Genomic DNA, 17420 nt, shown 5'->3' on the forward strand with positions numbered 1-17420 from the left:
AGAGAAAACAAAAGTACAAATAATCATGTTAGAAAAACTCATAGATGCAATCAAATAGAAAACTACGTACCAAATTTTGTACATACCTCAGTATAGGTGACTTGATTTCCTGTATTGGAAAAGGTAAAACAATTAATGTTCTAATGAATTATTGTGCATCACATTTCATTATGAGTAGGATTTGTAAGGTATGTTAGCCAACTGAAACAAATCACCTTTCCTTGTTAACTTCAGTGTTCTTACCATCAATGTATCTTCTTTACATCTCCAACACTTTTAATGGTTCTTTGTTGTTGTTATTAAGCAAACATTCCTATAATAATGTAGCAGTAAAAAAGGAACACCATTGTAAGTACTGGCTTCATGGGATAAATGTGATATTACCCTGCTTAGGAAAATCAAAGTAAAGGTGAAGAAACAATAATGTTAAGTCTGTATGAAGGAGAGCCATTTGCCATTGTATTTGTCAGGGTTAATGCTCAAGTTGCCAGTTTGATCAGAAAGTAAATATTTCCTAGGCTGTATAGACTGTAAGCTCCTACCCTGGCCTACAGGTCAGTGCCTTTACCAACCTTCTGCACTAATGGATCAACTCAAAGCAAGGACTAAAATCAGATGGCAATAAATAGTAGCGGCATAATGATTCTCTAGAAATGTCAGAGCAAGTTTTATTTATTTATTTGTTTGTTTGCTGGCATTTAATTACCGTGAAAGTCCAACTGGGTAGAAGCCCATTTTCAGTGGAGGCACGGGGGGGGGTAGCTCCAAATTATTACAAAACTTTTCAATAAAAATACTTTTCCAATCTTCAAAAATAAAAACATTTGCAGTTTAAATAATTATAACAAATTAGACATAATACAAAAACATTGGTTAAGAATCAAAATAAGTTACATGATTTTGATTTTTCTTCTATGTTAGAGACAGACACTTCTGGGTTGCACATTTCACATGTATTTTCATTGGTTAAATTGTTTCTTGAATGATACTTAAATACACAGTGAATTTCTGGACCTTTGCCTTTTTCTGAAAAGATTTCAAACATGCATAAACTAAAGCATTGCTGGTGATTCTCTACTGGTTGAGGAAAGTAAAACTATATTTTTTTCTCTGAGTGACAGAGCTGCTTTCTGTTTTACCTGCTCCATTTTGTTTTCTGCTTTAAGAAATCTGCTTGGCCTGGTGTTTTTGTTCTATATGAATGACATATACTTAAATCATCTAGGCTGCACATCTGAGGTGTTCTTTCATTGGTTAAATTGTTTCTTGAGTGATACTTAAATACATAGTGAATTTCTGGGCCTTTGTCTTTCTGAAATGATTTCAACCCTGCATAAACTAAAGCACTTCTGGTGATTTCCCTGCTAGTTTTTTTCCTACCCACCCTCCCCTTTATTGATCTGCTTTTTAAGCCTGGTGATTTTAAGCTGCCCACCACTACTATAAATTGAACTTAATAAGTTGCTCCCTTTCTACACTGCTGTTGATATCATGAACTATGTATTTGCCTTTCCTTGTGCTTATACTAAAAAAGTGCAGTTTTGCCTCTGATTGGTTGTAGTGCTACTGATTTACTTGTTCTGAATTCATTGACTTGATAGCCGTTGGATAAAGCAGTATATTTTTACACTCTAGCAAATGGTTGTTTTGACATTAAGAAGCCAGTGGAGCTTCCATTCAGTGCACTGGAAGTAGTCTGGTCTGTTTACCTGTGGGAAACACTTAATATTTCTGTGTGTAGTTTTATTGGCTGGAGGTCTTACTAATCAGCTTATCTTATTTTTAGTGTTTTTATAAATTTTGTACAACTAAGTGACTCTTGGCTCATTTATACAAAGCAAAGTACTTTTATTCAATAATCACACTTTTATAAGCTGTTTATAGTACATTGATGTATACGCATTTTTAAGTTGGTTTGTGACAACATTTTGCATCTTTTAAGTTTGTTTGCTGTAGCATTTCACTGTGGACACTCCCTTTCTGTGCTTTTACATTAGGAGGAACGTAATTATTCATCTAGTAACAGTAGGTGTTTACCTGGTCTATCTGAGCCGGGAAGCACACAAAATGGCTCTAAGTATTTTTTTTGCATTGCTCTTATATACTGTGACTGTACTTTAGCAGTTTTTAAAATCTGTACTGTATGCTGCTGCTTAAAGTACTTAACTGCACTGTATAACGTTGTACCTGTTAATTGTATGACTGTTGTGGGTAATTTGTGTGGTCTTGTTAAACCTGGGCTATAAACCAGCTATTCTACTTTAAAAAGGTGTTTTTCTGCACCCCTGTGGCAGAAGTGTGCTGATATGACCTGTCTGAGTTGGGGATTGTTGGTGGAAGGCGTATTGTGTGCTTTCCTGATTGGAAGTTAACTTAAAACTTGTTTCTCTTTGCTTTTATTTAAACCTTGCATTTGCAGAGGCTTTGGCATAGATATTCAGAGCTAATCGTTGTTTGGCAACTTTGCTACTGACTACTGAGAATCTACTTTTACCTGGAGCAACCCCCTACTCAAAAGACAAAGAGTATTTTTTGCACTTCTCTTATATATTGTGATTGTACCTATGCAGTTTCTTAAGCTATTTGCTGTTATTTTTGCACTTTATAACAAAAAACTGTATTCTCTTCTGCTGCTTTAAGTAGTTAATTGCAATGTATTTCATTGTATCTGTTAGTTGCAGGGCTGTTGTAGGAAGTTTGCATGTTCTTGTTACACATGGGCTCCAAACCAGGTATTATACATTAAGAAGGTGTTTTGCTGCACCCTTGTGGCAGAAGTGAGTTGATCTAACCTATCTCAGTTTGGGATTGCTAGTGGCAGGCTTACTGTGTGTGCCTGATTGGTAGTTGGCTTAAAACTTGCTTCTCTTTGCTCATATTTAAGCCTCACATTTCAGTGGTGCTGCTCTTTTCCCAGTGGTGGCTTGCAGTGCCCTGTATTCATTCAAAAGCCTAGCAGCTCAGTTCTCCCCTAATCAGATGCCAGTGAAACCCTTTCAAGCCTTTCTGCTGCTCTATGAGCAACTCAGTTGCACACTTAGCAGTGTTGCCTTGAGACATACCTCACTGGACTATTTGAAGAGAGATGTGACTGAGCTTTCAGATTGAGTGTCACAGACAGATAAGCATAGCCTTGAGCAGCATTCTACCTTCTCCAAGGATGATGCCACAATACAAACAAAAAAATGACTGACTTTAACAATTGGCTTAGATTCTGGTGTCAGTCCAATGGGAGCCAATATCGGTCAGCCTGGAAAGACATGGTCGACAGGCCACTCTGCTTTGCCAGAGATGGTCTGCACTTGTCTCCTCTAGGCTTTCAGAGACTGGCAAAGGTATTAGCCACCCCTATTGTGCCTTTTTAGGAAGTGTCAAAATAACCAACCTACCAACATAATAAAATCCTCTCTAGATAAACTCAAAGTACTGCTGCTTAATGCTAGGAGTCTAAACAAGAAAATACACTCCCTGGCAGCTCTCTTCACTTTGAAAGATGCTAACATCTGTGATGTCACTGAGACTTGGTTCAAAAGTGCAGAAAGCACCCCAGCCACGCAGGGCTACAATGCCTTCCATACATTCAGACCACAAATTGAACATGATAGAACCAAAGGAGAAGGTGTACCCATCTTCATTAAGGATAAGTAAACCTTGAAAATGGTCAATGAGTATGACTCTCTTGAACTACTCCATGTCAAGTTAACTACAAGCAAAGCCCCCTACCACATCATAGCTAGCTATAGGTCCCCCACCATGAATCTGGAAAAGTATGCCACATACGTAGACTTACTGGAGTCACTTGCCATACAGCCCAACACCATACTCATGGGTGATTTTAATTAACCTTCCATTGACTGGGAAACATGCATGACCACAAACATACTGGCTCAGAGGTTCTTGGACTTTGTCAATGCAAATGTTGTGTAACAGCTAGTCAGCACACCCACAAGTGAATCAGATGTCCTAGACATAGTACTCTCTAACATGGAAGAGCATTGCACCCCCCATGTGATATCATCCCTGGTAAGATTGGACCATAAATCAGAATCATTCAATGCAATTATAAGACCAGATATCCCATCAAGCTCAAAAACGCTTAAACATTTTTCAAAGACAAATTGCCTCCTACTAAGTAATGGTATAAGAACATTCTAAGTACACCAATGCCCTCTATAACTACTTAAGCAGGTGTATAGAATTGGCTGTACCTGACCAGATTAAAACCAGGTCTTGCCAGTATAGAGGGTGTTGGTAAAAATGTTAAAGAGGAGGGGACCAGGTATTAAGCCTTGTGGTACACTGGAGGTGACTGGGAGGTAAGAGGAGAGTGTGGAGTGTGATTTTACTAACTGATGCCTAATGGGCAGATAGCCTTTCAGCCACAGAAGGGCGAGCTGGAAGAGATCTAGTCAGGACATTTGAAGTAGCTTGCTGTGACAAATTGTGTTGAAAGCTTTAAACAAGTCTAGAAATAAGGAAGAGATTAGTTTATCATTACCTCTAGATTTACTGGCAGTATTTATATAGGTTAGAAGGGCAGTGCTAGTACTATGGGAAGGACAGAAGTCATGTTGTGTAGGGGATAGGAGTTCTTCCTACAGGAGATAGTCTAGCAATTGTTTTTGAAATACATTGTTCAAGTATTTTAGTGAGGGGATATAAGACTGCTAAAGGTCTAAAGTTATGAATGTCTGTTCAATTTCTTCCTTTTTACATAGAGATAATGTGTGGCTTTTTCCAGACAGAGGGAATGTGGTATTCCTGGACTGATCTATTTATAAGGCTTGAGGCAGGATAGACAATGCTATTGCTGCTATTTTTAGGTGATTGCTTGGAAGGTCATCAGCTGAAGAACACTGTGGTTCAAGCTTGTTTAAGAGTAGTTTTATATAGGGTGTGGGCACAGGTTTGAAGGTGAAAGTAGATGTGGTGATATGTAGCTGTTGGGCAGGGCTGAGCTTAGATGTTGAGGAATCCTTGGTCAGAGATACTATACTACATATAAAATAACAGTTGAACTGTGAAGCAGTTTCTATTGGTGAGTTATTGGGATAGGGATTTGGTTGAATTTTTGGCTGGGATGTAAGATTTCTTTAATGAACTTCCAAATTTTTTAGAGTTGTGTTTAGTGTTATTCTAAAAAATTATTATAGTACAGTTTTTTTGTCTTCATTTATTTGCTTTTAAGTAGGACTGCAAATCATTCTGAAGTTTAAGATATTGAGGCGCTTTATATTTTTGCCATTCTTTTTACGCTTTTTCTCTATCCAGCTGTAGCATTCTACTCTTTTTGGATAGCCAGATTGTATTATTTGGTTTTAGTGTCTTCCTCCTAGGAGGTGCAAGGCTATTCAGGATATTTAGAAAAGTTGTACTGAATTCATTTACAGCATTGTCTAAAGGGAGGATTTTTGAGAAAGTTCCAGTTAATAAATTATAATGTAGTAATAAACACTTCTGGTTTACACTTATAAAGGCTGCATATTATTTTATAAATATGCTGTTTAACTGGATGTCTGAGATATCTGGTCATATAGATAGAGCAGTTGTTGGGAGGATCACAGCTATGAAAGATGGACATCCTCATACGGATCTACCATTGTGGTATGTGCAAATAACTTTTTTAACTAATGAAGATGCTGATTTGTCATAGTTCTGTCCAGGCAATATCCTAAGATATCATACCAGGTTTTACAATGACGAGGTCCGAATGAAGATAAGTCAGCAAGCAAAGGAGAGTAGTATTGCTGAAAGTGAATTCATCCTCAAGTCCTGGTGAGTACCTTCATGAGGTTGACCCTGTTTTTCACAAAATCTCATTAGATGATACTGATATATAGCATATATCATGGACAGAAGTAGGTCAAAAATTAAAAAAAATAGCTGAGTGCACAATACCCAGGATTAAAAAGTGCCCAATCCTGGTAGGTGCACTGGTGCCAGGACTGGAAAAAACAACAATGTAGAGTCCTCAAAATATGGAAATATTCCTAGGAGGATGGTCCCCTGTTGTAGAAGGAAGTAGCAGTCCACAAAAAATCATAAAAAGTGATAGGCCAAAGAAGAGCCATAAAGAAGACAGACTGGACTATTGAGGATAAGAAATAAATTATGTATTGTTACTATTATGCAAAAAGCCCAGAATTTCCAGACACAGGATATGCAAAAAGATTAAGAGGGAAATTAGAGGAAAGAAAAAGACTTCCACAAGAAAAACTGTCAGAAGCTTCAATTAAAAATTTGTGTTCATTAATACAACAGATTTGTGAAAAACAGTATATAGACCAAGAAACTTTGATCTGTTTGAAAGGAAGTGTGAAAATATAAACAATAAAACCTAGAGATTTTTGAAAAGTATAAAAAAGAAATATGGATATGGGTTCATAGATTAGTACTAGGCTAACTGCCCTTGTGAGCCATTTTAAGCCTAGCCAATTATCCCCGTGTGAGATTCAAACGCTGTACCCTGTGTTTGTAAGGCAAACACCTTAACCATTAGGCCATCCTCCCAAGAGAGATGGGAAAGAAAGAAATAGTTGATATGGTACAATATTTATGCAAAGGCGAAAGCCAAATTAATCAATATAAAGAAGGCAACCCCAGAAATATTCAAAGAAAAATATAGGCAAAGGCACACAGATATGGAAAATTGCACAATAAAAAGCTAATATCACAAAGAGGGAAAGTAGAAAAGAAGATTATAAAGTAGAAGTTAAATAATAGAACTTGAAGATATAGAGTGCCTGCGAAGTGAAGGATTTGGTGTAGAAGGTCTAACACAGCTTACATTACAGCATGTTGGAGCAAGTCTCCAAATTAAGGAGAATCCATGAAGATCAGGAGGCATCTGAAGAAGAAATATGGACATGGGAAAGGAAAAGAAATAATTAATATGGTGCAATATCTATGCAAAGGAGAAAGCAAAATTAAAAGTCTTTCAGCTTTTCCCAGTTAGGGGTCGCCACAGCGAAACTCCAGTCTGCTCATGACTGGCAGTGGATTTTACAGTGCGGAGTTGCCAGCCTATCGCCCAACCTTCAACGAAGACATGCCCATTCACACTCGCACCTACCTGCATGTCTTTAACGTCACTCGACCACGGGGAGGACATGCAGACTCCACACAGAAGGCGCTCCAGCCGAGAATCGAACGGGAGAACATCTTGCTGTGAGGCGACAACACTAACCGCTGCACCAGTAATACAAAAAGAGCAGTGCCAAAGATATTTGAAGAGAAATACAGGCAAAGAAATCCAGAAATGGAAAACTTTACAATACAAAAAATAAGAAGACAAAGAGGAAAATTAGAAAAGGAGATTACTAATGGAGAATTCAAAGAAATAGAAACTGAGGCTATGGAGGACCTACGAATTGAAGGATTCAGTGTAAAGGGGAAACCAGTGGAATGGGAAGCAATTGGTCAGGTGCCATATATTTTAGAGCCTTCCACAGAAAACCAGTATAAACGTTCACTTGAAGGAATGGGAAACCGTGATGCAGTCAATGTTGAGGAGTGATAGGTCAGTGAGTTTCCATATGACAGAGCAATGGATGACACAGGATGAAATTGAAGAGAATGTGCCACAGGAAGATGCTAGAACTTTCTACAGAATGCCCGCGGGAAATGGAAAACAAAAAATGTGACCTCAGTTTAGAAGAAAATGAATTAAGAGAAGAGTTGCTTGACTTAATAAAGATAGACAGACAAGATCAATGAAAGAAATAGACTGCAGAAGGTCAATAAAATCCCACAGGTCAGAAATTTGATAAAACAAATGAATGTAGTAATTAGGACTGTCCATAGAGATCCATGCGATATAACAGAAATAAACAGGATATGTTACTGTGCAACTAAATTAATAACTGATAAAAGTTCTTCCACAAAAAGACAGGGTATTGACGGAAAGGAAGGGGAAAAAATTGCATATCATCATAGAAGTATTGAATAGAGAAAAACATAGAGCAATTAAGACGGAAATGTCACTGTTAGAAGAGTATGGCGAGGGAATAGATCAAAAAGAATACTTAGAAAGGTAGATGTGATAAAAGCAATGCGCAGTATTAGAACAGATCAGTATCTATCATGCACTATCACAAACAACAAACTAAAGAGCTCAATACAGGTGGAAAAATTTAGAAGATATGCAGGTAAATATCAAGAAAAAGTACAAAATAAACAATTTATTAATGATCCAAAAAAGTTTTATACAGAATTGGGAAACAATATAAAAGGTATTGAGATACCACCAAAAAAAGAAGTAAGTGATACATTTTTGGAGAAGTATTTATGAAGATCCTATAGCACATAACAAAGTTGTTAAATGGATAGAAGAAGTAAAAGAAAGAATAACAACTCTAAATGTACAGTATATGAAATGGGATGAAGTAACAGCCAGGGAGATTGAAACAAAGTTAAGAAAAGCCTCTAACCGGAAATCCCCAGTTACAGTTGCATTACCTAACTTCTGGCTTAAAGTACTGACATCTTTGCATGAAGATTTAGCCATAAGTAAGAACTGGATGGTGCAGTGGTGCAGCGGTAGTGTTCTCGTCTCAGAGCAAGAGGTTCACCGGTTTGATTCTCAGCTGGGGTGCCTTCTGTGCGGAGTCTGCATGTCCTCCCTGCATTTGTGTGGGTTTCCTCCCAAGTTACAAAGACATTAATCTGGAGTGTTTCTCCCCAGGCCTCCACTGAAAATTGGCTCATTCCAAGTCGGACTTTCCCGGTTAACTAATGTAAAAAATATATATATATATTTGTAAGCGCATCCCAAAGAGACACCAACCTGGCTAACAATAGGAAAAGCAATGCTCCTACTTAAGAGTGAACTTACAAGCTACCCTAAAAATTATAGACCAATAACTTGCCTTCCAACGACGTATAAACTATACATTGGAATTGATGCCGACAGAGTTTATAGTCATTTAGAAGAAAAATCAATTATGGCATTAGAACAAAAGGGCAGTATAAGAAAGCCATATGGAACAAATGATCATTTGTTGTTAAATAAAGTCATAGTGGAGAACTGTAAAAAGGGGAAGAATCTAAGTATGGCATGGATTGGCTACAAAAAGCATTTGATAGTATTCCACATTTGTGGATAAGAGAGTGCTTAAAAATGTATAAGATACACCCAACACTGACAGACTACATTAGAGTGACTGTGAAACAGTGGCAGACCACTTTGCAATTAAGCCATGCTAAAGGATGAATAATTACTCCAGGATTAAAATTTCAAAGGGGGATATTCCAGGGTGACTCTGTCTTGCCCTTAACTCATTAAGCTGTCTGCTTAACAGATGAGGTCATGACTATAATTTGGCTCCCAGAAAGCAACAAAGTCTAAAGACTTCTCATCTTCTCTTTGTCGATGATTTAAAATTGTATAGCTCATTAGATGAAGAAGTGAAAGCAGAACTGCAAGTTGTCAAAACTTTTTCAGATGATATAAGAATGTCATATACTCATAAGTGTGCAAAAGCAACATTTAAAGCAGGAAAACTACAGCACCAAGAAAACATCAGTTTGGGGTAAGAATGTGATATAAAAGAACTTGAGATGTCAAACATACAGTGTGACCTTATTAAGTGCAGAGCTCTTCCTGCTCATCATACCACTCAGATTTAGTGACAAAATACATGATTCAGCAGATCTTTTCTTTCCTGCAATCCTTTGATCTGGCACCTTCTATTGTAGCAGCTTCATCCTCTGACTCCATGATGACTAAAATATACTAACTCCGAGGCCACATTAGTTATAGGAAAGGGGAATTAAAGTTAATGTATTTCCCTTTGTTGGTACAACTTTGGAGATAGTATACTTAGAAACTCAGAATGTGGACGGAAAGTCCCGGATTGAAGAATAAAAGCATGTAGCCCTGTACAGAAAAAATTTGACAAGCAAGGGGAGGTTGGTTAGGTCAGTGATGGTATGTTGGTCTGTAGTAATCTTAAACAGATCACCCTGAAGCAGTTTTCTTTTTTTATAAGAGGTCCTTAATGTTTGTTTTTGTAATAAAAGCTCTGTCAGATGGGGATGGCATAAGGCCGAATGGGACAAAGCATGGATCACACAGTGGAAATGTTTTTTTAAATGATATCCAGCAAAGAAAAATGTATTTGAAAAACTTTCAAGGACGCTAAGTACACTGAATTCTAATACATGAAGAAGTAGTTAGTTATCCTGATGTGAAGGTTAGTAATGACTCCATCAAAAAACTCAGTTATAGTGGGGCATGTAAAAAAAGGCATGAGAAAGGATCAAACTGCTTTGCTGAGTACAGATATAGAACCTTTTTAAAAAAAGTTGAGTGATTTTTTTTCTATTTCTCTTTCTATATGTTTTGAGTGAATGGATTCTGAGAGGCTTAAATAATAGACCACACTTGTCAGGTAATTCTTGGGTTTGCGTTTTTATTGGAATTAGAGTAACCATACAGACAAGAAGGATACATGTACCAACAGAAGTGCTTCCCTGAAAGGTGGATTAACGAGAGGTTTCCTCTATAACAGAAGCAGAGGTGAAAGAAGAATCATCATCAATGGACAAGAAATCATGTCAATTTATACAAGAAGGAAACAACATGTAATATTCTTGCACAGCACTGAGACGTCTTATGGATGAGCTTTATCACTAGAAGTAAAAGGGATGAAGTGTAAAAGTGGTGCATAGATCAGAGATGTAGTAAGGCCTACCTCGTGTGTCCAATGTGAGGATGGTAAAAAGAAAAGTATTGTGAACATTTCTATTGGTTAGTGAAAAAAAGAGCTTGCACACCTATGCTCCCCATTAACAGGCTAGGTCATTCATCACTAATAGTCAGAGACAGACGATTTGTACGACACTGGAATTCACTGACTTAGTATGTTTACTAACGAGCTGGTTTACACATCATAGGAGGTTACTAGGCTATTGGCCCTCAGGCCCTTATAAGCCTAGCCAAGAGTTTAGCCCTGATTTAGACAAGTCAGCACCTACAGCCCCTGTCTGGGTCTATATCATTTCCGCGAAAATCCATTACAGAGAATACCAAAAGAGCGACATGTATTAATCGAACCCCGAATACACACAAACGCACTAAACTGTGAAATTTAAAACATCGAACGGTCATAGTCGGCCAACCCCACCACCCGCTACATACTACCCACCCAAAAAAATAAATAAACCACATACAAACACTAACCAAACCCTACTCCTAACCCTAAAGTAAAGCACCAAAACCCAACTTCTAACACTACACTAAACCCCACATACACAACTATCTATGCACTATCCTTAACCCCTCCCTAACCCTAAGGTCCGTAACTAGCGCACACTTCCCCTATGGAGCTATATCCTAACAAAATAAATAATACACATAAATACATTTAACAAAACCCTACTTCTAACACTACACTAAATCTTACATACATTACCTATCTATACACTTACCTTAACCCGCACCCTACCCTAAGGTCCATACCTATTGCACACTTACCTTACAGAGCTATACCGCAGACGGGCCAACCAAAACACTTCGACATTTCGGATTTCATTGTTTTGGACGTTTGGCATTTATGTAGTTCGCGCAATACGTGTCGATCATTTAGTGTTCGCAGAAACGGCTTTTCGATCATCTGATAGGGAGGCCTCTGTCCATCAGGGACACAGGTGGAATCCCAGGGGTGTATAGGATCATAGGAGGTTACTAAGCTATTGGTACAAAATGATATTGATTTATTCAATGATCTCTTAGCAGAGGTGAGAATCAAACCTTGCACGTTATGCATGTGAGGCAAACACCTTAACCAGTGTGCCAAATGGCTTTTCACCATGATGAATCATTGTCAGAAAACTCATTTTCATACTGTCAAAGTCTTCCTGCATAATTTACAGGAGTGAGCTACCACCCCCAACCCCCAGTTGATGTACCATACCACAACCATATTATTGATACTTATGGATATTTTGCTTTCTTTTTTTTTTTTAATAAAGTAGGAGATTCTTCAAGAGTCACAGGTGAAGGATGGACAGAGAAAAGTTAGAGAATAAATATTTTAATTTTCTCCCTGACGCAGAGAGATGTGATAGACTACCACATTGCAATGCAGAGGGGAGACAACTCCTTTGATGGTCTCTGAAGACGCGGAGTTAAATAAGGAACCAGGAGCAGTCAAAAAACAAAAGGATGGCCTTAAATTGCTAAAAGCTGCCTAAGACCCTGTAATTTGGGTCACTAACCCTGCTGTATGGAAAAGATCAGAAAAGTCTGACTTCTAGCTACAACATACTGCTGTGATTTTGCGTTATATCTAAACCAAGGGTAATGCCAACTGTTCTATTTCATACAGAAGGAATGCTGAAGAAATCTAAAACTTGTCACTTTGAAGGTCTACACTTTTTCCTTAAATCACAGGAGGGCTACAAGGCTATCAACCAAGAGGTCATTTCAAGCATAGTTCTTTCATCCCAATGTAATACCATAGATACGCTAGTCAACACCCAGGACTGTATTTAATAATGACTGCCCATGTCCAGGAGGGCTGTGTGTACTAGCCCTGAATTTATGGTGCCCCTCCACTTGTCCAGATTCTTTTTGAACAGTGTCATAGAGGTGCTCTGCTTCACATGAACTGGCAGCCTATTCCAAACACATGGCAGTTGGTGGGAGACAAATCTGTCACTCCAGCATATCCTATTCAAGTCACAGGTCCCTGGAATGGGTAGCTCTAGTAATGTTTGATTTATGGATGTGCAGCAAATTCATTAGGTTTGGGTCATAGATTGCTCTGTAAGCCAGGTACAAGTTTCCACTAAAAAGTGGAGTATAGTGACACAGACTTTATTCAGTCTAAGAAAACTGATGGAGCCCCTTGATCTTCTTTGTTAGAAACCACTGAGGACTCTCCAATTGCTGCTGGTGCTTTGCACAATATAAGCCAAAAGGGCATTATATAATCAATTATGGGTCAGATTAGTGACGAGTATAGAGGTGCTATAATCTCCTTTGCTCTATAAGCAATGCCTTTGCTAATCAAGTGTGCTATGTAGAAAGCCTTCATTAATACAGTAGACACATAGTGGTCAAAGTTAAGGTCACAGACAACTTTTGACCCCAGATCCCTTACATATTTGTGGGTACTTAGGGTATTGTTTTAATATGATAGTGTGGAGGGACACTGTTTTTACCGAAGGGAATAATGATGCATTTCTTTGCATTCACATTGATACCGTGACTAAGACACCAGTCGCTCGTCTGCGTAAGACCCTTCTGAAATATACTGACATAATTTGGTGATTCAATAATTGCACCTAGTTCTCAGTCATCCGCAAACTTGGTCAGCTACAGCGCCTTAGTTTTGGTGTGAACTTCTGAGAAGTATATACCAAACAGTAGGGGGCCCAGCGCTGACCCTTGTGGCACCCCACTGTTGACAGGTCTACTGGTTGATGTGGAGTCACCCACTTTAATAGGGTGTGCCCAGTTTGTGAGACATTTGCCAACCCATCTTACAACAAAGGGATTTAAATTCAATTTGCTAAGTTTATTGGTAATGCCCAAGTGTGGGATTGTGTTGAAGGTCTTTGTCAAGTTGAGGTATGCTGTGTGCACAGATTTGCCCTCATCAATGGCCCTAGTCACATTTTCAAAGAAATCCACCAGGTTTAGCAGGCAAGATCTGCCCATGATGAAGTTGAATTGGGTTGGATCCAGGGCTTGGAGGTCACCTATGTCTATTTAGGAGTTCCATGATGATACATTCCATGGCCTTACAGATGAGGCTGGTCAGACTTATGGGTTTATAACTCCCTGGGTCTGTTGCTAAGCTACCTTTGTGGAGGGGAATAACTGTTGCTGTTCTCCATACTGCAGGAAAAAAAGCCTGTTAACAGGCTAGGGTACTTAATTCTGATGCTAGTTCAAGTTTTAGTTTGTCTGAAGACAGCCTGGGATGCTGTCTGGTCCCATACAGGCTGTGTTTTTTGCCTTAGACAAGGCTTTAATGACCTGCTCCTTGGATATGCAGGGTTGGGGTAAGTTGGGGGAAAGGTTTGCGATAATCTGTCTGCTAGCAGGTTTGCTATCACTGTGTGTGATACCATTAGTCACAAGTTTGGCACATGCTTGGGTCCTATCTTTTAAGCTATGTATGTAGCTGTAATAGGCCTTATGGTTTTCCCTTGCTGTGATTGCTAAGTTTTTCTCAAAACTGTCTTTAGAGGATTCAACATGTTGTCTTATTTGCCTGTTTAGGCTGAGGAGGATGCTTTTCCATTGATGAGGCCTTGCCTTACTTTTAGACAGCAACTTTTTGTATTTGTTGTAAACTTTGTTTATGCTGGATGTCTACCAGGGTGGTTTGCTTTTACTCTGTATGCCACAGATGAGTCTATACACTTACGCAATTGATTGTATAGTGCTCTAGGGTAAGCTTCAGTATAGTCACCACTTCCAACTGGGGGTGGGCTAAGCTTCAGTACAGTCGCCACTTCCAGTTGGGGGTGGGGCTTGGAATGCATTTATACCTACTGCTAGGAGGCTACAGTTTGCCTTGGTGAAGTTTTTTAGTCTGACTTCACCTTTTGTGAGTTCTGGTGTTAGTGCCAGCTCAAAGATGACTGATTTGTGGTCAGATTTAAGGAACGAGAGTCTGACAGTTGTGTTGGTGCATCTGTTTGTCATGCTAGTGAGGACCAGATCTAATATGCTTGTTTTTCTTGAAGGGGTTTGAACAATTTGTTACAGAGCATTTGAGTTAAAGTCAAGGAACTTTTCCACTAATGAGTTAGGGCTAGAGTAGGTTTCCCAGTTGATGATGGGATAATGGAAATCCCCTATAACCAGTGTGTTTGGCAATATTTGGATTGACTCCAGTTTAGACAAGTAAGCTTTGTGTGCATCATTATCCATGGAGGGGGATCTATAGCTAGCTATGACTTGAATGGGGGTCCAACCCACAGTAATGTGAACTTGGAGTAACTCCATGGAATTGTCCAGTCTAACTAGATGAGAGATGCATTTCTCTCTAATATAGATAGAAACATTGCCTCCTTTGGTTCTCACACATTCACTTTGTGGTCTGAAGGTGTGGAAGTCAGTGTAGCCTTGCAAGGTACTCTCTGAGACTTTGAACCAAGTTTCAGTGACTGCACAGACATCTACATCCTCCAGTAATAAGATGTGCTTCTGGGGTGTGCAGTTTTTGGTTTAAGCTCCTGGCATTTAGGAGCATAACCCTTATTTTGTTATGATTGGCAATTTTCACACTGGAAAGTTTGTTTTTGAGGCCTTGCCTAATAAAAGGCACTATGGGGAAGCAAGAGCCTTTGCCAGCAGCTGAAAGCCTAGGGGTGCCAGGTGCAAACCGTCTCCGGCAAAACAGTGAAGTTTGTCGACCATGTCCTCCCAGGCTGACAGAAACTGGATCCCCTTTGAATGACACAAAAAAACTAAGTCAGTTATTAAAATTGATCATTTTTTGTTTATACTGTGGCATCATTTTAGGTGAGGGTAGTATGCTGCTCAAGGATAGCGACATACCTGTCTGGGACATACTCAGACAGCTCAATCATGTCTCTCTGCATATAGTCAACTGAGGTATCCTTCAGGTTGTTCACTCCAACATGAACTATGGCAGAGTCATAATGGTACTTGTTGCTGAGAGAAAGGAGTGCACGTGTGATCTGACAAATCCTGGCAATGGACATGCAGCTGACTGTGACTTGCCTTAAGGGCTTGGTAGGTGAGACAGTGGTGTTGCTATGTGTCTTGGGTGCTGTTAGAACTGTGTTAGTTGTAGCAGTCTTGTGTTCTGCAGGTCTCTGGTGTTTCATTAATTTTTTTGAGAGAACCTCTGCATCTGTTGATTTATGTGCTGGATGTGTACTCTGTGCCTGAGTAGTGGTACTATGTGTAAGTGTAGTGGTACTATGTGTATGGGTAGTGGTACTGTGTGTATGAGTAGTGGTACTATGTGTAAGAGTAGTGGTACTATGTGCTTGAGTAGTGGTACTATGTGCCTGAGTAGTGGTACTATGTGCCTGAGTAGTGGTACTATGTGTATGGGTAGTGGTAATATGTATATGAGTAGTGGTACTATGTATACGAGTAGTGGTACTATGCATACGAGTGTGGGTACTATGTGTAAGAGTAGTGGTACTATGTGTAAGAGTAGTGGTGGGTGGGTTAACAACCTCTTCAGTATTACTGTTTTAAGTGTGAGAGCAGGGATTTAAGACTTGTAGTGTAGACACATCTCTTGCACTGTGTACTAGAGTGAGTTATTAGTAGAGGGTTGTCAGTGTACATGAGGCAATTTCTACATTGCCTCAAGAGGCCCAAATCAACAATGTTGGCAAGAGAAACAAGGACAGTCCAACTGTCCATAATGCAAGGTTTGAAGAACTGTTATTATAAAGAGGGTGCTTTTTGGGACTGATCTATGAAGGGGTTCATAGATGGATATTTCTGATGTGGTTAGTTGCTGGTGGTTAATAGGTCACAGCTCACTAGCAATACTTCTTAGGCAGGAAATTTTCTAAAGATGAGGACTACACTAATATACCACAGCTGTATCTAAGGGAAATATTGTTGAAATCATCTGTCCAGCTATGGCACACAATTGCACAGGAATGAGCGATGCTGCATGACGTGCAAATAAGCAGAACCCCACTCAAATGTGGGGCTTAAATACCAGAAACTGAAAACTTAAAAAAAAAAAACTTTAAAATAAAGTTCAAAAGATCCAATGAGGGTACTTACTGCAAGCCTTAGACAAATCACCCTTCACCAGATAGGTTCCAATCAGTACACTTCTCTCACTAGGGTGCAGAAGAGCCCCTTCCAATCAAAGATGGCTTGGAAAATGTGTTGGCCAATACAAACAGACCCAGATGCAGAAAACTTGTATCTGGGCTTTGCTACAACTACTAGCTACACTAATTTAGGTGGCAAGCACTACAAATATTTTACACAGCAGAAAAACAGCAGTGAGACACTAAAAAATGTTTTAAACAGCAGAAAAACAGGAAGCACTGGAGACTCTAAAGCAACTTTTAAACAGCAAACAAATCAGTTATTTAAAACACTGCTTGGTGGGAAAACAGAAATAATGCTTTGCAAACAGTGGAAATTAGCAACGGTTACTTTGCAATCAGTGAAAACAGCAACAAAATACTTTTTCAGATGCTCACTAATTTCTGGTGCAAACAGTAGAGCTCCCTTAAATGGTATGCTAGAATGGCTCACACTGCTGTGCTTACTGAATGATGTAAAACACAGAAAGGAGGGCCAGCAGACAGTAATTCCAGATCCTACAGATCACAGGATCATAGGTAAGGACTAACCAACTCCAGAGCCTAATGATCACAAGATCATAGGTAAGTACTAAGCAATTCTAGATCCTATTGATCATAGGTAATAGGCAATTCCATATCCTACT

The 17420-nt window shown here is 39.0% G+C and overlaps 1 protein-coding gene across 1 annotated transcript in view; it reads right to left on the reverse strand.

Annotated features, from left to right (window-relative positions):
• Positions 1-17420, reverse strand: part of LOC122813678 (zinc-binding protein A33-like) — a 293917-nt gene that overhangs the window by 81622 nt on the left and 194875 nt on the right. The window contains exon 4 of the mRNA XM_044086126.1: positions 87-109. Coding sequence (XP_043942061.1) covers positions 87-109 — 23 coding nt within the window. The remainder of the gene's footprint in view (positions 1-86; positions 110-17420) is intronic.

Source organism: Protopterus annectens, chromosome 10.part0 (genome assembly GCF_019279795.1).
Source record: "Protopterus annectens isolate FY-2018-M chromosome 10.part0, PAN1.0, whole genome shotgun sequence".
NCBI lineage: Eukaryota > Metazoa > Chordata > Ceratodontiformes > Protopteridae > Protopterus > Protopterus annectens.